The 23,626-nt window shown below is 34.9% G+C and overlaps 1 protein-coding gene across 1 annotated transcript; it reads left to right on the top strand.

Moving 5' to 3' along the window:
• The first annotated feature begins 15,460 nt into the window (after positions 1 to 15,460).
• On the top strand, positions 15,461 to 17,842 carry LOC110110535 (oryzain gamma chain-like). The gene is made up of 8 exons (XM_020842059.2): positions 15,461 to 15,653; positions 15,949 to 16,070; positions 16,158 to 16,273; positions 16,342 to 16,415; positions 16,480 to 16,744; positions 16,828 to 16,959; positions 17,437 to 17,572; positions 17,649 to 17,842. The coding sequence occupies exons 1-8, from the start codon at positions 15,466 to 15,468 to the stop codon at positions 17,687 to 17,689; spliced, it is 1,074 nt and encodes a 357-aa protein (XP_020697718.1). The 5' UTR covers positions 15,461 to 15,465; the 3' UTR covers positions 17,690 to 17,842.
• The last annotated feature ends 5,784 nt before the right edge of the window (positions 17,843 to 23,626 follow it).

Here is a 23,626-nt window from a genome sequence, read left to right as displayed (position 1 = left end):
GTATCTTAAATGAGTAATAGGGAAGGCTCGCTTCGTAAGTGCAGCTATCTTTTAAATTAATTACGGATATGCCACTTGATGTATGCTGGCGATTTAAGAGGGCGAGTTAAAGCTTTGGTAATGAAACTTGGAATTGGATCGTATCGTGATTTCTTGATGGAATGGAGGGTATTTTCATCCTTTAGCAGGCAATGGAGAAGAAGATGAAAAGCGAATCTTAGAACTCCTAGAGAGTTGCTGTCGCTAAGTGGACCCACTGGCAACGTAAGGTGGGACCACATTGGACCTCAGCCTATGGCCCCGTAACACCTGCTAGCTGTCTATTCCTTCTGCGTTACCGGATTTCACCGGATAAAATTTAGCCACGTGGCATGTGTTCAGCGGCGAGAGTCATCCCAGCTCGGAATGATATAATCCTCTGTGTTGTCATCATTCACCTCTACTAATGGGGTTGTTTATAGTAATAGATTTTTTTTTTCAAAATTTATTGTTGATATAATTTTGATTTTTGGGATTTGCTTATTTAGCTTTTAAATACTTCCCAATTGATAATTCTATTAATAATCTTTATCTTAAATTTCATATTCTGAAAAAGTTAATTAAGAAGCAAGTTTGAACCTCTTCTAAGCATATCTTTATTTCTATTGAGTCTCTTAAGAAGCAGTAAAGTAATTTGTGTTGTCAAATTCAAAAGGATCCTCTGAATCAAAATCTTAATTTGGCTCTCATAAAAGTAAATTCTCTTCTTAAAGACAATCTATCTCATTGATTTTTTTGGATTATTCAAAGGGCTAAATTGAAATGTATGTCTTATAGTGAAGAAGATTTAGGTTTCATTTGCTCTTTTTTTTTTTTTTTAATAACTTATGAGGTACGTGTCATGGGTTTTCTTTACTCTAAAATCAAGTGCAAGCAAAATTCTAATAAGATTTATGGTATCTCCTCCTCTGAAGGGATTGCCATGGATCCTAAAAGCATTCATTGCTAATGTCTTTGAACAACATTTTAAGTATGTTTTTAATTCTCCCACTCTGGAATTTGCTTCTTCTTTTAATATTATCGACTAGGAATGTTATTCCTGATTTTATTAAATCTTCTTTGGTTCTTCCAGCTTCGGTTGAAGAAATTGAAAAAAATATTTTTAATAGTTCTAAATCTTCTGCTCCAATTCTAGATGGTTTTTACTTTCGAATTTTTTAGAATACTTGGGAGACTATTGAACCTTTTCTTTGAAAAATTGTTCTTTATTATTTTAATTCTGGATTCATGTCTAAGGCTGCTAAGGTTATTGCTATTTATCTTATTCTTAAAAAGAACAATGCTACCAGTGTTTTGGATTTCAGGCCTATTTCTTGGTGCAAAGTTTTTAATAAGATTGTGAAAAAAAAAAATTTGGCTAACAGGCTGTAGGGAGTTAGGCCTTTTATTATTCTTAATAGTCAAGCTGGATTTATTAAAAATAGAATTTCTATGGATTATTTTATTATAGCTGCTGAACTTTGAGATTTAAATTCTTCTTCTGGAGAAAAGTGTTTTTGTGCCGAATTAGATATCCATAAGGATTTTGATATTATCTCCAAAGAAATTTTAATTACTATAATGGTTTAGAAATATTTTCCTCAAACTTTTATCTTCTGGATTGAAGAGTGCATTGATGAGGTTTATTTTTTTCTTTATCCTTAATGGATCTCTTCATGGGTTTTTTAGTTCTTCTTCGATTCTTTGGCAATGTTGTCCTCTTTCTCCTTATCTTTTTTGTATTATTATGGATACTTTCTCTTGTCTATTGGGAGATAATTCTCATAATGATAATTTTGAGGGGGTAAAGGCTGTTGATGATTCTCTATCTCATCTTCTGTACACTGATGATCTTCTTATTTTTGGTAAAACCTCTTTTGAGAATGCTAGCAAGCTTAATGAAATTTTGGTTTATTTCCCTTTTGCTTCTGATTTGTTCATTAATACTTCTAAGAGTCCTCTTATCATCTATAAAGATTGTCATTTAGAGGATCTTATTAGTCAAACTCTTTGCATTAGTGTTTCTTCGTATCCTTTAAAATATTTGGACTTGCATGTCTTAGGTAAAAGGCTTATGATTTCAGATTTTTAGACTTTAGTTGTATAACTATGCTTTTGGCAGGTTGGAAAGTTAAATTACTTTCTTTTTCCAGCATGGTTCAATTCCTTAAATTTTATATATCAAAAGTTATTTCCTATTGGATTAGGGGCATTTCTTTTCCTATTGTAAATTTATTAGAAAGGTTTGTTCTAATTTTCTTTTTCGGAGATTCTTATAGTTGGAATATTTGTAACATTGCCTGGAAAGATGTTTGCAAACCTGGAGATGTTGGTGGTCTTGGTATTTTTTATTCAGAAGCTTTTTATTTTGCTGGTTGATGTTCTCTTGTTTGGAGAATCATTAATAGCAATGGTCATTTGGCTATTTGGATAAAGTTTAAGTATATCTATTTTTTAAAGCCTTGGTCTCAACCTATTTCTATTTTTTTGGAAAAATATTACTTCTATTGATAGAGATTTTAAAAGTAAGGTTTCATTTAATATATTTTTGAATTGCTCTCTTTCTCTTAAAATTTTCAATTTTTTTATGTTAACCTAGAGCAGTCAAAAAATTATTTCAGGAGTCATTATAACTCCAAATTAAAAACTGTCTTCGCTAGAATATTTTTAGTGTTGTGTTTTAGCTTCCCTAATTTTTTCATAGTTTTTGGGCACTATTGAATTTTTTTAAGAAATCAGCATCTATCGATACAAGTGGGGTTTTTTGGATCGTTAGGTGTCTGTTTTGTAAACTGATCTCACCAAAAAAATTTAAATAAAATGAGCTAATTTATGAGTATTTTTCTATAATTTTGGGAATCTCTAAAAGAATTTTATTGAATTTTTTATTTAAAATTAATTATAATAATGCTATTATGTATTATTTAATGATTAAAAATAAATATCTTAAAGGAATTACATATTATTAAATGTCATTTCCTTATGACATTTTAGCTTTTTCCAAATAGAGAGTTATTTAGGGATTTTGGGATGAAAGGGAGGAGTAAGAGGGAAAAGTTTGATTTTGAGCGACTTCGAGTCATTTTCTCCTTGTCGGTTCATCTGAGAAACTTGTTCGTCTTAAGGTAAGTCATATTATGTCCATCTTAATTTTTATAAATGCGTCATTTTTAGTGAATTTTTTTTATTAAAATTTTGTATCTGTTAGCCAAAAAAGATGGTAACTTTGCATAGGTAAAACTTTCAGCACATAACTTTTTATATGTTATAGAGATTATAATTATACATATTTTGAAAAAAAAAATTGGAAATTTTACAATGGGGGTTTTAAAATTTTTGGGGTTTTATTGAATAAAAAGCTATCTGAATGTTGAGAATAGTAGTTTGGCACAATAAAAGTCTTAAAACATCGTTTTACATAATTCATGGTAATTTTATGAAAATATGTATTTTTGACTTATATGACTTTCTATTGTCTATCGTTATACAACACTATGAAATTTTGATAAATACTCAATTATTCTTTAATTATTATAATGTAATAATATATGTGCATATGCGATTAAATTATATTTGTTGGAAGATATAAGAGGTTAGAATCCTCTGAGATTTTGTGTGTTAAGGAATTACTATGAGTTATAAGAGGTCAGAATACATTGAAATCCTATTTAAGATAGGGATATGTGATATATTCTTACGCTATAAGTATAAAAAAAGGGAGTTATAAGAGGTCATAATCCTTTTACATTCTGTTTGGATTTGAGAAGTATGATATAGAGAAGTATGATATAAATTATTCTTTGATATAAATTTTATTAATTATTTATTTATTCAGTATTATTATTTAAATCAGGTAATAACTGTTATGCATTTATTACATCTCTAAGTATAATGATTTATTTAAATTACATTTAATTGCTTTTAAACATTCAATAAATATTTGATAAAAGAATATTTAAAATTTATATTAGTTTGTATGGCTTGTTGAGCTGTTGTAGTTCATTATAGTTTTGTTTCTAATTTTCAGGATATATGAAGGGGAAGGAGATTGTGAACTAGAAGTTCATGATCATATTTGAGTTCACATATATTTTGCTTTTTTAATTTTTGCACAGTCATGACTAGTTAAATTTTCAATTATGTAGCTATTACCTATAATCAAGTAATGTAGTGTCGATATTTATTTTGATGAAATGAAAGACACCTGGTTGATGAGTTATTTTTAGTATTTGGATATTTTAATAGATATGTAGTCATTTGTTTATTTCAATTAATATTAGTAAAAAAATTTAAAAAATTAAAATTAAAATTAGATCTAAGGATTTATTTATCTGTCACGGCTCAACACGATAGGACCTGTCCTGATCGGGTTGGGTTGTGTCATATGATGTCTGAGAAATTATCTTCATGAGATGGCTGAGACTGCTAGAATTAATATCAGTTAGGGGTGTCAATATTTGACACGACTCGAAAATCCGACCCGAACCCGACCCGTTTGAAAAACTGGTCGGGTTCGGGTTTCCTAGATTCGACCCGTTTGAAAAAACGGGTTGGGTTTGGGGTTGCCGAGTACACCCAAAAATCCGTTTATTTTAAACCGTCTCCCGCTGCCGCGATCGCGCTCACAAAACCTGAGCTCCTTCTCTGCCTCGCGGGTCGGGTCAACCCGGCAACCCACCGGGTCGGGTCCAGGTTCAAATTTCTGATCCGTTTGAACCCGGGTCAGTTTCGGGTTCGACCCGAACTTGACCCGTGACCCGAAATTGACACCCCTAATATCAATTCCATAAATTCAAGTTGGTGGAATGGATTTCTAATAGTTGCTAGAATTTGCCTACTTCTTTGTCTATGGCTATTAGGTTAACTATTTCTTATATTTCAATTATTGATTAGCAAGCTTCAAATAATATTTTTTGGAATTTAATTCTTCTTTCTTTCAAAATGTTTCATAATGCTGTTTATGATAATTTCTCTAAGTGGATTTGTGTTCTTTTATTTGACATAAAAGATATGCTTTGAGATTTTCTTGTTATGCTTAGATGGCTATCTTGAAAGGTTTTAAAACGACATATATTTTTACTCAGAGAAATCTGAACGTTCCTACTTCTTGTATCATTTATTTAAATGCTGAAGAAAGTCATAATCATTTATTTTTTATTGTGATTTTTCCTTTAGAATTATCTCCAAATTTCTACATGATATCAATTTCTTTATGCTTAGACCTAATTTGATACAATTACTGAATTATATTTCTTCTCTTCATTTAGATTCTAATGTGATTTTTTTTTTTTTTGATAGTTGTTCTATTTATTTCATTTGGAAAGAAAGAAATTTCAGGAGATTTGAAAATAATTATTCTAGCTCTGATTTAGTGGGTTGTTCCATTAATAAGCCTTAATTAGCTAAAATCTCTTGTTGGAATTCCTTTCATATCATAAAAGATTTTTTTCCTTTTTAGAGTGTTTTGGGTGCTGACTGTTATTTTTTTTCTTGTTCAGTATTTTATTTTTTTCTCAGGTTCTAAGGAGTTTTATTTTCTTATCTTAGGTTTGTGTTAGTTAAATAGTTTTTTTTTTTTTTTATGTAAGTTTTTCTTACAAATCATTTGTAATTTTCTTGTAACCTTTCATTTTTTGGAGTAAAAGTGGGCATATATGCTGTTAATTTTTCCCAAAATAAAATAAAATAAATAAATAAACGTAAAATTGATTTTCGACAGTAATATGTAGCTAGGGCTATGGACAAGTTGAGTTGAGTTGAAACTCTAATGATCTCGAGCCAGCTTGCCTAATATATAGTTAGCTCAAACTTGAACTAGAACTCAAAATTATATTGTGTTAGCTTGAACTCAAATGTGATGCTCCTACTCAGCTCATTTACAGAACTCAAGTGCAATTATTTTGGGAAATTTTAAATTACTCGGAGCTGGGCGACTTATTACGTCTGGTCACCGGACGTCCGGACACCCAATCTAGACGCGCCAAGTCATCCGAATACACTGGATCCCGGTGTATTTTGGTGATGTGACGCGTATGGATTGGTATCCGAACGAATCCGGACACCGTACGTAATAATTTGCCCCGGAGCTGGGCCAAAGTTTTGGAGTAATTGTTACAAGAAATGGAAAAAAAAAATTAAATATAGGGTTCTTGAGTGAGAAGGATTCGAGATTCGAGAGCATGAGAGATAGTGGAAAGAGCTAAGAATTTAATGGAATTTTTGGCTTGCGGTAGTGTATAAGACATCCACTGAATGAATGGAAACGAGAAAACCGTAGAGGAATACTGCACAATGAAATGAAAAGAAATAAAAATATTTCCTTAGCTTATATTTTATTTTGCACTCCCGCTCGCACTAGAACCATAATTCAAGAGAGATTATTCTATGCGGTGTTCGAACGTGTTCGGAGGCCAATCTAGACGTGTCATGTCATCCAATGCACTGTACATCGGGTGACGTGACGCGCTCGGATTGGCCTCCTGATGTGTCCGGATATATACCGCACAGAATAATTTTTCACACTTCAAAGATCTCTTATTCGACTTGCTCAATGAGCTATTGGGATGGACTGCATCTAACTCAAACTCGATCTCATTTATTTAATGAGCAATAAAATTTACTCGAGCTCAATGCTCAATAAACTCATCTCATGCACCCCTACATGTAACAAGAAGTGTATACCTCCAAATAAATAGTACTATAAATATATTACTTAGCAATCTAATTAATATAATTTATTTGTCGGAGGAATCTCCGATCGTCCCTGTTTGGCTTTCATTTCCGGGTTTACGTCCTCACCTCTTTTCTTCTCGAATCATTTTTGGGTTGGGTTCGGTTTTTGGTCGGCCGATTCAAACTGACAATGCCACGGCTTCTGGATCCTGTCCCTCTGTTGCTCGTGTTCTTGTTGAAATTGATGTTACTAAATCTTACCCCGATTCTATTTGGTTGGGACCGGAGAAGTTGGGGTATGTGCAGAAAGTCGTTTTTGAGGGTATGCCTAATTTTTGTCTTCTTTGCAAAGCTTTAGGTCATAAGAAATTGGATTATTCTAAGCTTGTTTCCATTGTCTCCGGTTGTTGCCTCTATCCCCCAGGTGACTCACCTTGTCCCTGTTTCTCCCTATGTCCCGATTATTTTTCCTGCTTGTGATAAACATGCGGGAACGGGTGCTTTTGTTTTGGATCGAGGAGTTTTAGATGGTGAAATTAATGTTATTGATCAGGCGGTTGTTGCCTTGCCTCCGGTGGTTGGGGAGGGTGAGGTCTTGGCCTGATGTTGATTGTCGGGTTTGCTCTCCTGATGCGTTGGAGCCTCCAGTTATGACTATGAGAGTTGTGGATCCTGTTTTAATTTCTCCTACTGTTAATTTTTCCAATAGTGTTGTTGATGGATCTATTTTGGCTCTTACTAATGTGTCTGTTATCGACACTCCTGTCGTCGAGTCTCATGTGCTACCTCAAGTTAATGTGTTTCCGCTTGTTGAGTGTGAGGTGTTGGGTAACTGTACAGTGGATGCTAGGGAAGGTGTTGAAAGGCTGGATAGTTGTTATGTTATAACTGAGGCTGTTAATGTTGGCTTATCACCTAATGCTACACTTTTTTTTTCCACCTACTTTACCGTCTACTTGTAATGAGATCTTGCCGGTTAACATTGCGGGGATTCCTTTTGGGGATCAATCAGGGGACCCTGCTCCAGTTCTAGATGTGGCTGTGACTCTGGAATGCATTCCGGTTGCCAATAATATTATTGATGTTCTTGTCAGTTTGGTCGATACGCAAATTCTGGGCACTTCCTTAGGCGATAGCTCTGGTCTGGATATTAGGAACCATATTAATTGGTTAGACTCTTCTGATGGCGATCCTGATTCTGAATTTTCTGATGGTGGTAGTTTGGCGTCTCCGGATTTCTGTGGGGGTTCGGACCCGGGATATGATATCACTCTTTTTAATGTTAGACCCAATATTAATGTTGGCGCTCGGGGTAGATCTCATGGCAGAGACAGGGGTCGTAGTATTAATTTTTTAATTTAAAGTAAATATTTCATTATTGCGTCATATAATTTCACTAAAAATATTTTAATTTATCAATAAATTAAAATAATTTAAATTTGTATCATTTAAATATCATAGAAATGCAGTGCGCTAAATATTTAGACTATCTTAATCAAGCATATGTTGTGATATCATAATTTTCTTTTCAACATGAATGGCGTGACACATATCAATTTTAGACTAAGGAAGCTTTTAAATTTTTTTTTTTCGTTAGATTTTATTAAAAAAATAATAATAGTTAGGTATTATTTCATCGAATTAAAATAAAATAAAATAAAATGAAATATTATAATAAAGCCAATGATTCATTGCTGTGCAGTATTTTTACTTTTAGGCTGGTCTTGTGAAGGAGAAAATTAAGCTTCATGGATTCTGATTTCCGAATTGCTAACAATTAATAGATCTTGTTGCTGCTTTTTTTGGATTGCTGGAACTCAAGGAAGAGGGCTCATCGTCTCCTGATGGTTTTTTTTTCAGGACCTTGATTATATATGCACATGATCATTAGTGTTGTTACAACTTGAGCTTCATTTGGAATGACTTTCTTACTGCTTCTGAAAGCAGCAAGAAAGCCATCCCAAACGAAGCCTTGTTGTTGTGCATTTGCCTTTGATATAGTTGATACAAGGAGGTCGGTAGTTTGTGGAGGTTCTGATCATGGACATGATTTTAAATTGGTTCGGGACCGACTGATTGCCTCTGTCATTTCTCGTGGGAGAGGCCGACGGGCCAGGTAGCTCAGTGTTTGTTGCTTTCTTCCTTCTTTGGTTGGCTTTTTGGGGAGGTGCATCGAATTTTCTGTTGGTCGTGGATGTGCTGGCGATGATGTAGCTATGGCTCCTTTCCTCATCATCTTAGCTCATAGCAACCTTTGGTGTTGGTCTCTTGCATGGTTTTTCTTCGTGTCTATCTTCACCAAATTGGAGGATCTGTGCTTGGCTTCGGGGAAGCTGAGAGCCTTTGCCAATTACTGAGCCATTCAGATTAGTTATTTTTGTATTTTCTTTTATTTTTGTCTTAAGCTACATTGCTTCTTGTACTTCTTTTTCGATTTAATATAATTATATTTTGTTTAAAAAAAAGGAGGTCGGTAGTTTGGTTATAATTTTGTGTTGTGAAGTTGGACGACTTTCTTTGTAGTTTTTTAGTACAAAAATTTTAGTTCAAAAATTTGCCTGAAAAAAAAAAGAAAATCATTCCCAACGAAGTCAGAGATGATGAGGAAAAAGTCCACTATTTATACTATATTTTTTATTTATTTGTATAAAAGTTAAAAAGATTTTGATCTGATATAGATTTTGTACTTCATCATTTTCAATATTTTTTTTTTATAGTTGATTACATTTAAAAAAATATGTGAATGAATGTAATGTCCATTTTGCCCTAGCAAATTTTTAGCAATTACATTGATGAATGAATTTTAGTTTACTTCTTGATTTTATAATTTTTCTTTTTGTTTATTAAGTCAGTTAAATTAGTTTTGCTTTTGTATTGTAAAATTTATTTAGTAAATTAATGAGAAATAATTATAAGCTATTGATCGATTGATTGTAGGCTTTATTTGAGACAACTTTTTTACTGTTTTCTGAAAAAAAAAATTACAAAAAATTCTAATTTAAGAATTATTTTTAAATAAAAAGTTATTTTAAAAAGAATAAAAAATTTGTCCAAAAATGAATCCTTATTCGATATATCTAAGGCATAATAATGGAAGTAGCAATAAATTTTATTATATTTCATCAAAATTGATATATATCCATTGGATCAACACTAATATCAATACTATTTGATATTCTAAGGGCGCATGATTTATTTGGTTGCTTATTTAGCAGCCAAGTTTTTCTTTGGTTACTATGGCAAATAGGTAATCAATGAAATTAGTAACTAGAATAGCTAAATAGTTTCCAAATAAATACTCAGCAACGTTAAAAAAATTGATCGTTAATATGAACAATTTTAGTGGTCAATGTTAATAAATGATCTATAAATTAGCAACAACAACAAAAAAAAGTATCGGCAACTAAAAGCCTCAACAATAGGAATTTTTATTAGGTCTGGACACCTGACGTAGTTCTACATCCGGACGCCAATAAAATATTGTCGCCACGTACTCTTACTATTTACCGCGCGGCCCGACGACCCGACCCGGAATGGAAACCCGGTATTGCTATATTCGTGTATTGCTAGGTATTGCTCGGTTTTGCTAGGTATTGCTCGGTATTGCTAGGTATTGCTTGGCAATAACGAGAAATACCGCTCTGCCAAGACCAATACCGAGCAATGCCGAGTAATACCTAGCAATACCGAGCAATACCTAGCAAAATCGGTGTATTGCTCGGTATTGCTAGGTATTGCTCGGTAATGCTAACTATTGCTCTTGACAGAATGATATTTCTCATTACCGAGCAATACCGAGCAAAACCTAGCAATACCCTGGTTTGTACAAATCAGCTAATGCATAGCAATATTGGGTTCCGGTCCGGGTCGGATCGTCGGACCGGAATTAATATTTTTAGCAACTTATTTTTTTATTTTTATCGACCGCTTTTGATGGTCGGTAATGACCTGTATTCTTGTAGATGAGATCAACATTCATAAACTTAAAATTGTTGCGTTGAAAATAAACTAAACACTAATATGTCAAAATACGGATAAATATAAGCAACACAAATCAACTTTTTTTTTTTTTTTTTTTTTTTTTTTTTAGGTCAATTGATGATAGATATTTCTATCAACTTTAGAACTTTTTCTTATTGAGGGCATATGATCTCTCATTAGCAAACATGCATGTTTATGATGAAGATGACCTACAAAGTTGCAACCTCTCCCAAGCACCTAATCACAACCATGATGACAATGACAATATGCATCTCTCTTATGCCATAGATTTGTTTTATTATTATTATTTTAGTTTAGACTATCTTTAATGAGCTCTAACGAAACACGAAAAATGATCCCATGAATTCCAACTATACAAGCTTTACATTACACAATTTTAAAATTCCCCTAAAATTTAATTACTTGTAAACAAACTATTGGGATTAAAACCAAGCAACAAAAAAAAAAGAAAAAAAAAACAAGAAAAAGAAATCAATGAAAAAGAACATCGGGATCAAACGTGTGAGCCACACCATACTAAGAAATCTACTATTACGATGAGAAAGTTGTAGAAATCTCTCTTCTCATGCATCTTTTTTATCTCTCTTGACTTCTCATCACGTCGTTCTTTACTTACAATGGACAAAGAGATGCACTTAAATTCACCAAAGGATGCAATCCTTCAAGTGAAATAAAAAGAACAAGAATGAAAAAATGTTCAACCCAACTCACATTACCGTGACATTGGGATTTGGAGCACGTAGTGCTCCACTCTCTATACCTAAGTCCATCTTTATTTGTTGTGCCTAAACACTGTGTTGTTCTAATCGTTGGCTTTAACTTGAGACTACAACTTCACAACACTCGAGTGTATAGCGTCAGGTGTTGTACATTAATAATGTACATTGATCAAATAACCAGATTCCACACATTCTAACAATCTGTCACTCATAACTGATTAAAATATATCACACCTTCTTTCGATATGTAGCATTAATTATAATACTTTTAATGTGGCTCACCCTTGCCCTCAGCTTTCATGAGGACCAACTAAAGCTAAGCATAACTTCAGTTTATCAACTTTCATCATCTTTGTTAATATTTCTATAGGATTCTAGGTTTTGTGTATATCTTCTCCAAAAATTACCTAAACACCGTCTAGAAGCGTTTGAGTTATATATTTAGTCTTGGGGAGTAAATCCAAGTCATGAGCATCCTTAACCCTCAATCGAGTTTGAAGTTATAATTCACAATGCAACATTTCTATTGTATTAGTTTGTCAGATGTACCTCATTTGTACGTTTAATCCCTTAAATTTATAATGGAGATTGATATTGCCTATATAGTACTATTATAGTTCTCATCATTCAATGAGTTCCCAGTTTTTGAAGACTATAACACCTGCATGTCCACATAGTTTATATAATAAAATCTTAATGTGGACATCTTAATTCAATTATTCTTTTCATTTATAGCAGCGATATTATTCTCAAGCATGCTTTATGTTATGGCCTTATGATCAGGGGCTAAGCTTTCACCAGGATGGCGAGTATTCAAATATATCTCCAATCATTCAATTTTTTTGCATGCTAGAAAGTTCATGATAGTTGAGAAAAAAAATTTAACATTTTGATTTTATATGAAGATCCAACATATAAAAAGAAAGAGTTGTAAGAGATATCAATATTTTACCTAAAAAATAGAAAAAGAGAAAAGTTTGGGTTTCGGCCTAATTGAATTGATTTCAATTCTAATGCATGTTGTATGTTACAAATGATATCCTTCATTATAATTGGGGAGCACACTACTACAATATACAAGACATGCATTTTAGAGAATGAATTACACTATAAAAGTGGGAGAAGTTTTGAGCATTTGATTATCCTCAAGGGATGGTTTGTATCCTATTTGGTTGTTCTTGTAAAAGAATAGTATGTTAGAAACGAAGAAGTTTAATCTAAATATTAGGAATTAGAGTTGTTGTTGGTGGCACTTATGATTCTCAGACGCAATAACATGTATTGACGTTGGAAGAGATGCAAATCAATGAAGTTGGTGGGAATCTAGGTTAGTATTGATGATGTTCAATAGCTTTATAGGCATCGACGTGCATCAACTTAATTAGATGGTGAAGGAGAGCAATGAAGTCATGGGGCTTTGGTGTTGGTGTTGAGTGCATCAATTTTGTAGGTGATGGCATGTGTCAACTTTGGTGGTGATGGTTGTCAATGAAATTGATAGGTGTCAGTGCTAGTTGTAATAATGTGCATCGGCTTTATAGATGATTATATGTATCAACATTAGAGGTGATGGTGCGCAATGAAGTCGACGAGTGTTGATGTTATTGTTGATAATATGCACCAGCCTTATAGGGGATGACATGTGTTGATATTGGTGGCTACGACTTGCATTAATGTTGATGTTGATAACATGCATAGACCATATAGACTAGGACATGTATCAATATTGTTGGTGATAGTTGGTAACGAAGTTGACGACCATAGGTGTTGGTTTCAACGGTATGTATCAGGCATATAGACAAATGTTGTGAGTCAACATTGATAGTAACATTAGGTGACAAAGTCAGTGGACATTACTTTTTCTATCAATGGTGTGATGGCCTTATAGGTGATGAGGCATATCGATGTTAATGGCAATAGTGGGTGACAAAGTTGGCTAGGATTGGATGTGTGGCTTTCTGATGCCAATGGTAGTGCAACAATGGTCTAATAATGATTATTGGGAAGCGATGGTCCTAGGGTAACATTCTAGTGGTGGCACTCCAGTCATGGCAATCAGGCATTAGTGGTCAAGTGGTGATCCAATGGTGGTGGTTAGGAGACAATGATCTGATGGCTATGGTAGAGGGACAACAGTTTGATGAAAACGATCAAGCGGTGATTTGATGTTGATGGTTCTGCGACAACATTTTGATGATAATGGTTGTGCAACATTAGTCCCATGAAGATGGCCAGACAATTATAGTCCAACATTATTAGCCATGTAGAGGCTATCTAGTGACATCAGTTAGCTAGTGACAATCAAATAGAGATAGATGGTCGGACAATGGCAATGGACTGTTGACAATGATCGAGTCTAACAACCACAGTCAGACAACGACGACTCAACAATAATGGTCGGGTGGCTGCTGTCTGACGTTGATAGAACTCTACGATTATTAAGATCATTTGGCCCTCTTTGAACTCAAGTCCTATTATAGTACTCATTCATATAAGAGTGAGGATTTATTTATAAATGTTTGGTTTTGACATTCTCCGTAAATATAATCAAACTTCAAAATACTACATCGGACAATCTATATGGATTTTCTTATTCAAAAGATGCTTTTCAACTATTTTGATGCCTTTATAATCTCAAATTTTAATAATCTAGGCTCATTGTATTCATTTCGTCGAGATGCCCGATTTGATTACATTCACACAATATTTGAATAACGCCCTAATTATTATTTTGAATATTTCAACTATACTTGATTTAAGTACACTCGGATTTGAATCGAATCACTTCTTAATGTTGATGAGTACAACGCCTATTTCAACTATAAATTTATTAAAATTTTGGATTACCTTTTAAATCTTAACAAATATTTGTTATACAGCCGCTCATCCTTTAGAAAAAGAACACTACTCAACAAATTAAATTTGGCTTGCATATCTTAATCATCTAATATCAACATCAGACAACATCGTACGCAGCCATTAACACATTAATAAGCATGAGACCATCAGCTAAATCATTAAAAACAAAAAATGCTCTAATTAAAAACTGTAAAATTAACCTAATTTCAAATACACATCCTCATCTTTATCATGAAATTATCATGAAAAGTGATGAAGCAGATTCTCACAAGGGAAAAATTATTAAATGCGGAGCACGCAAGTTATTTTTTAGGGACTCCTAAGCATATGAAGACACGTGAATTTTTTTTATACATATTCCGTATATATAAAAGAGAAAAAATACAAATATTTTCATATGATAATTAAAATCTGGACTGACGTCCGAATTATGCACATAATAATATTTTTCTCACAGGGGCAGCCATCCTTGAACTCTCCAATCACGCAATTCACGGTCTGCAGGTTTGGAGCTTAGGCTATCAATTAAGACGTTCTATTTGAGTCTTGTGTATGCGATGTGTATGAACCTGCCTTAATTGATCTAAATATTCCAAAATAAAAAAACTCTTCAACCACCATCTCAACATTGGAGTCCCCGGAGTATCCTAACCTAGCCTTACAGGACAAAAACGCAGAACTAGTGACAAAATATCAATTTACTTAACAACTTCATTATGCCACCCAACCTCTGCGTCATTTTGATAAAATATGTTAGACCTCAAACTGATAATTTTAAATCAATAATTTTATGGAAGAACTGTAACGGAACGTTTTCTAGAGAGGTAGAGATTATTACGTACGGAAATTGGAATTAGAGAAGCGTTCGGATTTTTGCATTGTGAACAGTAAAAATGTAGCTGTTCACAAAGACAAATAAGAGGAATCTCTATCCGATCTCCGCACCAAATAATTTCTCCGTTTTTCTATCAGCGAGTGGGTGGGCCACACAGTTCAACTTGGCCTATTGATTGAGAGATTAGGCTTCCAATTAATAGGTCTTGAACTCGAGTCTTTGTATATGCATTGTATGTGTTTGATTTAATTGGCCTAAATGTAAAAAAAAAAAAAATAGTGGGCGGGCCACTTCCTGACTCCTTATATAGAATCTTAGCGAGCTGATCGCTCACACTCCACACAACACAGTGTGCTCCAAATGGCTCTCCACAGCCTTCTCGTCACCATCTTCCTCCTCTCCGGCTTCACCACCGCCTCCTTTGCCAGTTTAACAGTGGCAGACCAATCACTACCAGCCATGGCCCGGCTGGATTCGATTAATCCAGTTCTTCTCGAAGCCCTCGGCCACTCTCGCCACTCCTTACGCTTTGCTCAATTCGCTCAAAAGTAAATTCCAAAGTTGATTGCCTCAGTTATCTTTCTCTGTTAGTGTTTTGTTTAATCCGTTTATGGGTTAATAGATATATTAGATTGGCTATTGAGTGTACGTTTTGCGACCAATGAATATTGTTCTTATAAGAAAATTGTGGTTGTTCAATCAGTGAAAGAATTTGTCCTCAATATCTGCTCTTACATAGAATTTTAGCCAAATTTCAAGTTGTCAATATATATTGTGTTCTCATGTTTCAGTGATTATTTTTGTGTTTTTCCATATCATTTAACGGTTGTGATCGCTTTGTAGGTATGGGAAGAGCTACGGATCTGTGGAGGAGACCAGGAAGAGATTCGGGATCTTCATGGAGAATTTGGAGCTAATTAAATCCACCAACCGAAAGGGTTTATCCTACACACTAGGAGTCAACAGTAAGAAATTTTAGTTGCCCTTCTATACTTCTTTATTTAAATTATAGCCGTTGGATTGACTAATCGTGGTGACGGCCGTTGGATCAGAGTTCGCCGACTGGACTTGGGAGGAGTTCAAAGCGAGCCGGCTGGGAGCCGCACAGAACTGCTCGGCGACTCTCAAAGGCAATCATAAATTGACCGAGGCGAAGCTCCCCGATACGGTGCAGTTTGATTGATTAACACGCACAGTTTGAATAAGCTTTATTTAATCACTATTTGAACGTTGCAGAAGGACTGGAGGAAATCTGGCATAGTAAGCTCGGTGAAGGACCAAGGAAGTTGCGGGTCTTGCTGGTCGTTCAGGTGATGGAGAAGAGTTTGCAATCATTTAAATATTAAAAATATAAATAAATATTTGTTTGTGTAGCACTACTGGAGCCTTAGAAGCTGCATACAAACAGTTAACTGGAAAGGAGATATCTCTATCAGAGCAGCAACTTGTAGATTGTGCATCTGCGTTCAATAACCATGGCTGTGATGGAGGCTTACCTTCACAAGCTTTCGAGTACGTGAAATACAGTGGAGGTCTCGAAGCAGAAGAAGCTTACCCGTATAAAGGTGTCAATGGCGTATGTGGCTTTAAGCAGAAAAATATTAGCGTCAAGGTTATTGATTCAGTTAATATCACTACTGTAAGTAGTATAAATCTTAATTTCTTCTTCTCTTTTTTTTTTTCATAAATATATAAAGTAAATTTATCTAATTTTTTGTACAGGGAGCTGAGGATGAGCTGAAGCAGGCAGTGGGACTAGTTCGTCCAGTTAGCATTGCATTCGAGGTTGTACGTGGGTTCGGCCTATACAAGAAAGGAGTTTACAAGAGTGATAAATGTGGGAGTTCTCCAATGGTAAGTTTCTATTCAAAAACGCATAGTACCCACCGATGCTTAGCTCAGTTGGGAACCTCCCATCCCGAGTTCGATTCCCTCAACCGGTTGTCGCCCCTTCAGTGTGACAAATTATTACGTACGTGCGGCATCCGGATTCTCTGGAGGCGAATCTAGATGTGCCACGTCACCCCGACCCCGGAGCATCCGAATGACGTGGCGCGTCCGGATTCGCCTCCAGACGGTTCGGACACCGCACTTAAGTGAAGCCCAAAGCGTCGGCTGCGGGTACAATGACGTGGGTGGCCCGGTAGCTAGGCTGAGGTTTATGGACTACCAAACGCGCTCGGCGAAGCCAAGCGTGATAGCGGATGGTTCCTTGTCACCCAAAAAAAAAAACGAATAGTTATAAGCAATAAGCAGGACTACTGTACTTGATTATACTGTATGGTTAATTAAATACTTTGTAGTTAACTCAAAAACTCCATTTTGTATAAGGATGTGAACCATGCGGTTCTCGCTGTTGGCTATGGAGTAGAGGGTGGAGTACCTTACTGGATTATCAAGAATTCCTGGGGAAAAGACTGGGGTGATGATGGCTTCTTCAAGATGGAATTAGGCAAGAACATGTGTGGTAAGTGGTACATAGTGAGCTTTCTTTTCATTTTTTTTATAAGTACTGAGACATTCATTGATGAATCTTGATGCAGGTATTGCTACTTGTGCATCTTATCCTATTGTTGCAGCTTAGAAGAATCTTCTGTGAAGAATAATAATTATATGGAAGAATTAAGTTGATATCAAGGTTGAAATAGACATGTAAATGAGGACATGAGAATTATTCAATGAATTGCATGTTTTGGTTGTTTGGTTGAGAAGATGATTAAAATGATGTGAAAATCCCTCCTGTTTAGGGTTACTGAAAGAAGAAATATATTCAATCTCTTTAAATCTCTCTTAGTATAAAGTAAATTATTAAAGAATTTTTCTGCCCCCCCAAAAAAAAAACTGTTGCTTGCTATGTCATTACATCAAAGTTTTGTTTGAAACCGTTTTCCTACCGCTTTAACAATTTTTAGAACATCAATATCTTGAAAGAAATAAAAAAATAGTAGTCAAAAGCCGTCTCAAACGAAGTCTAAATCCGAAGACATGAGTTCGTAAAGAGGTTTTAGGGTTTATAAGACAAATTTGTCGAAGTTTTACTTTTGAATTTTTTTTTTTTTTAAATTTGTTCTCAAATTTTTATGCAAGTTAAATCTAATTTTTAAGATTTAAATATTCATGAAGTAAATTCTTGAAAAAATTAGGAGAACATATTTTCAAAGTGATTTATGCATAGAATCATTAAGAAGATTATCATTACAAAGCAGTCTTTTGCAAAGTTTTCATTCTTATAATGTTCTGAACTTCAGTTAACTTTGAGGTTTTGTAATGGTTGCTTTTGTTTAAAACCAATTCAGACCATGCTCTCCTCTTCTCTGATAATAAAATTTTGCAATAAACTCCCTTAAGAAAATTAAGATGTTTTGATAACTTTTTTCTGTTGAACGAGGCCCATTTTTTAAAGAAAAAATTGAGATGAAATATTACATGCAGAGTCTGGACGTATCTCTACGTACTGATTATGAGTACATACAGTATATATACTGCGTAAATCATATATATTTGTACACAGTCACAATCCGAATGTAAATGTACGTCCGTACTCCAAATAGAATAATCCCTCTTTATATTTAGGATTTCGAGCATCTGATTGATGCCTATCATGTATTTGATCAAATGCCGAAGGGATAAATTTTATGAGCTTGAACGTGTTTGATTGCTAGACACGCGTTGTCTGATCTACATTAAACTTTTTAGGTAAGTTCTTGAAGTCATGGTTAGTGTTATGCCAGCATGCCCTAGTGGATGATTGAAAGGTTGGTAATTAAGTGGGAGAGTTGGATTAGGACCCCCTCCATTACCATGATAATTAAAAGATAAAGTTCTTCAATCCCATTAATTCATCTTATTAATTTACTATAAATGTCTAAATTTCATTCTAGTTATTTTTTTAAATCGATGTGATCTAATAATAATAATAATAATAATAATAATAATAATAATAATCTCAACCATTCAAAGTATATTGAATGGTTGGGATTTCAGAATTTTCCTGCCTGCCCGGGGGCCTCCTGCCCGGTTCCAGCCTGCCCGCCTGCCTAGCCGCGTCACGTCCTGGTGCGTCCCGAGGCTGCCTTGCATCGCGTCCCGAGGCCATGTCGAGTCGCATCCACGCCATTTTGGCGGCAGTTCTGCGCCGCGTCTGCCGTTCGCGGCAGTCCCGCGCCGCTTCCGGCGTCGGGCGTTAGCGTCCAGCTGTTCCGCACAGCTTCCGGCATCTGGATCCAACGGTTCCGCGCCGCGTCCGCGTCAAGCATTTCCGTGACGCTTCAGCTTCCGGCGTCCAGCGTACGCAGGTCGGTTCCGGTCTAGAAAATCGACCTGTTTGTAAAAATAGGTTGGGTCGACCTGAACCCGAAGTGCCGTGTCAGTTTCGGGTTCGACCCGAACCCGACCCGTAACTCGAAATTGACAGGTCTAATATCAATAAAGACCTAGTTTTTCTTCCAAATATTTTTTAAATGATTTTAATATACTGATGGGGATGTGCTCGAATCTGATGAAGAATATATCTTCCGGAATATCATTATTTATCAGTGGCACTCCTAATTTTTTTTATAAGAAAGAGTATTATCTCTTATTATCCTAACCACATTATCAAGATCTAAAGCCACTATGATAATATGGTTAACAGCTTTAATGATTTGCGAGGTAGGTTTATATCTCCATCACCTGAAACAGATTATTGGCCTCTAAGATATTTGGGCCAATTAAGACAAGGTGTTTCAACTCTAACCACTTATGTCGTTTTTTAGCCACAAGTGGCTTCTCTGTAATAATTATGACTGATTAGTTCAGCCTCTTTTAGTATTTAGTGGTAGTTCTAAAGTCATTAATTAATATTATTTATCACGACTATAGTCTTTGTAATTAATTCATTGTTATTAAGTGCTAAAGAATTTATGATGATAGAGTATTTTAATTTTATACAATGATTTAATAGAAGTTGTAAGATATTTTAATGTTTACATAAAATTTCAAAGAAAGAGAAAAGCAATGAGAACTGACCTAATTAATTGCAATAGTACATTATCTAATTGTATGTACAATAATTTATTCTTCTTTTGAATTGACTTGAATGTTCAATAGGGGGAGGTGGGCAATGTCCCTCCGGCGGTTTCCGGGTCAGGGGGCTCTACCCCCTCAAGCCCCAACATATTCCTCAAATATACATAAAAAAAACTATCATTCCTCTTTTCATCTTCTGTTTGTCATCCTCCAAAAAAATCTTCATCTCCATCGACTTTTCCTCCTCCAAACCATTCTCATCTTCATCAGCTTTTCCTTCTTCGAACTAGTCTTCATTTTAATCAACTTTTCATCGTTTCTTTTTTCTCAGCAGCTATAAAAGTTTATTGAGCCAATATCCTAAAAAATATGAAACTTTTGTAGTATTTTATTTTAAAAAAAGTGCTTCAATCTAAAATCTAATTTTTGAACAAGCAATTTCTGGGCGGAATCGGTCGGGCCAGCAAGAAAAAACTAAAAGCAAATTAGAAATGAATATCTACCTGTACCATCCAGGTGTCACGATTTTATTTGAGTACGAACACCAAGCAACATCCAAACTCACCACAGGATAATTTCTCCATCCTAAGGGAGTTGTCTCAACCAAGGTATCATTTAGCAGCCCCTTAAGAGGATTAATTATTCTATGCGGACGACGAGCGCAGTCTGGAGATCAACCGGATTGCGCTACGTCACCCCTTCGCTCAGTATCACGGCTTAGTACTACTCGGTATTGTGGCTCAGTGCAACTGAAGTTGCGCATTCTGGTTGGTCTCTTCAAACGACGTTCTGCGTCTGGCCTCCGCACATAATAATTTCTCCCTTGAGAGACGCCTATCATAAAAAAAAGTTTTTTTTTAGAGTTTTTTGTAATTGCCCTTTTTTTAAAAGATTGTAGTTTCCAACTAGCTTTTGCCTCGAGATTCGTGCCCGATCAAGCTAATTTTGTGATGCCGTATCAACACTAAATAAAATGTACCTCAAATAGCATTCCAAATTAGCTTCGAGTCACCATTCAATATTAAATTCTTCACATTTAACTGAGAAGAAGCTTATAATTGTCAACTAAGGGTTCGTTTGGGACGGATTTTTTATTGCTTTATAAAACGGAGTTTTAGTACAAATTTTTTTATTTTTGTACTAAAACTCTGTTTTCGAAAGCAATAAAAAAACAGTCCCAAACGAAGCCTAAGAAGCAGCAGCATCCTTAAGCTTTCAATCAACAAGGATAAGCTTTCACAAACATTTAAAAAAGCATAAGAATTTAAATCAGCTACATTTGTGTATCTAAGTAGTGCATAATCCTTTTTCAATGAATTCGTCTAAAATTCAATGCTATGTGCCACGACTCAGCATAATTAGGCAAGCATTAATAAAGTTAACAGCCAACTTACATGATCTATTTAATAAATAAGCTTGGTCCGTTTAAAAAAATATCTTGGTCGAAAATGAATCTAGAAATATATTTAATTTAAAAATTTTAAAAATTAAATTTAGGATCTTGAACTTCAATTAATTTTAGCAAATTTATAATCAAATTGAATTTCTTGACAAGATAAATCTAACGACGTGAAAAGTGGTCTAATCTGAGCTCAAATCAAGGGCCTAGAATGTATTTTGGCAGCTTTAGAATACTAATTGGATGATCAAATGATCTCGAAATTTGGCATGTTTATAGTTGAATCGAGCGGCTCGATGAGAAAAATTTAACAAGCTCAAGATCACTTAATTCTGACATCAATAAGTTGCTTAAATGTTGAAGAAATCTCCCCTGATCGAGTGAATCAATAAGATCATTTGATGGAGTGTTATAGATTTTATTCATATTTATGGGACATGTCACTTCTAAAAATCTATAACTATGTCCACCATTCCCTACATGTGAAGACATTTGATTAGAGATCAAGAGAGCTATAAGGCTAGATGAATCCTAAAATTTCACCAAACAACGCTGTCAACGAACCCTCGCCGCTCAGTCATCACCACCACACCTATACTGATCAACCAGCAGCCACTACACCAAACCTTACTTGCCGCCACTAGACCTCTGCCCATCCACACCAACGATCCTCCACCTCCATCATCACCATCAAACTTTCATCGGTCGATCGTCATCATCAGACCTTCACCATCTAACCGCCACCATCAGATCTTTCACCTGTCGAATGGCATAGTCAAACCTCTTGCATGAAACAATTTCCATCAAAATCACGGTCATTTCAGCCCCAAACATTAATACGAACTTTCACCAATCCTTCACACTTGTAAATTTATCATCTTCAAATTAAGCGACGGACCAATTTTTATAATTCACACATACATAGTAGAATCATTTCGATCAAGCATGACCTCTTGATTTTTCTCTTTCAAAATTTTCCACGTAAAACATCTCTAATACATACAATTTCTCTTATTTATTTATGCAATGAAAATTCATACAAATATTCTAATACTTTCTCTCTCTTCTTCTTCTCCCTCTAACTCACCTATTTTTGGTTAAAGAAGCTTTGGTGCCGCCTACTAATTTCGGATCCGGATCAAATGTGAAGGATAAGAGCTTCTTAGTTTCTTATGTTCACTTGCAAAATTATCTGTAATAATGAGAAGAAAAGTTCGGCAAAAGCAATAAACTCATCGATTGGAAGGAAGGAAGAAGGTCAACGATTTCATTTGACTTTTTTTTTTTTCTAAAATTACATAAAATTGTGGCAACTGAAACGTGCGGGATGGCAATGAGAAAGGCGGGAAGGCGTTTCTTTTCTTTTCGTTTTATCGTGGATCGAAGAATTGTCGGTAGGAACGACAAGACGGGCGGCCAATGCGGCTACGTTGTTAGTTAAGCTGGGACCCAGTAAGGCCCAGGAGATATTTTTGTTCTAACAATTTAAATTTGTTTTAGTGGTATGAACATAAGAAATTTTATCGTATAAAGATCATTCCTTTTATTTTGAGATAAGTAAAACGTATAAAAATAAATAAAGATTAGGACTTTTTGGTTAGCTAAAAAAAATGCATTTTAAAAAGAATATTATTGATACGTCATGCAAAAATTATCTTGATTGGGCACGAATCTCAAGGTAAAAAAGCTAGTTGAAAACTTCAAAATTTAATTTCGGGAGCATCCGAACTCCGATTTCAGCGAGCTTACAGTCAAACTGAGCGTCTCGAAAATACGAATCAAACGACACCAAATTCGACCCAATCCGAGCCCAAATGAGTCTGAATCAACGGCTCAAAGCACTGTTGGAAGGTTCAAACCGTAATTTGAGTTACCAAACGGTCTCCGATTTTGACGAGCTTATACTCGAATCGAATGGCTCGACGGGACGAATCCAACAAGCCCAAGATCACCAAATTCCAACATCATTAAGACCTTCAAATACCCAACGAACGGTGCATGATCAAAGGATTCGATATCGACCGTCCATTCAAAACACTCCCAATTCGCCCCTGATCTCACGCCTATTTACGGGCTATGCCACTCCAGAAAAACTATAAATAGAGCCCTCATTCT

This window comes from Dendrobium catenatum, unplaced genomic scaffold, assembly GCF_001605985.2.
Source record: "Dendrobium catenatum unplaced genomic scaffold, ASM160598v2 fragScaff_scaffold_898, whole genome shotgun sequence".
NCBI classification, from domain to species: Eukaryota; Viridiplantae; Streptophyta; class Magnoliopsida; order Asparagales; family Orchidaceae; genus Dendrobium; species Dendrobium catenatum.
Note: the sequence above shows the minus strand (reverse complement) of the source record. Positions and strands in the feature narration are given on the sequence as shown.

Bases quoted from the DNA above. Each gene is read 5' to 3' on its own strand.
- LOC110110535 (XM_020842059.2), top strand. From the start codon at position 15,466: ATGGCTCTCCACAGCCTTCTCGTCACCATCTTCCTCCTCTCCGGCTTC. The intron at 16,071-16,157 runs GTAAGAAATTTT...CCGTTGGATCAG, and splicing joins CTACACACTAGGAGTCAACA to AGTTCGCCGACTGGACTTGG. The intron at 16,960-17,436 runs GTAAGTTTCTAT...ATTTTGTATAAG, and splicing joins AATGTGGGAGTTCTCCAATG to GATGTGAACCATGCGGTTCT.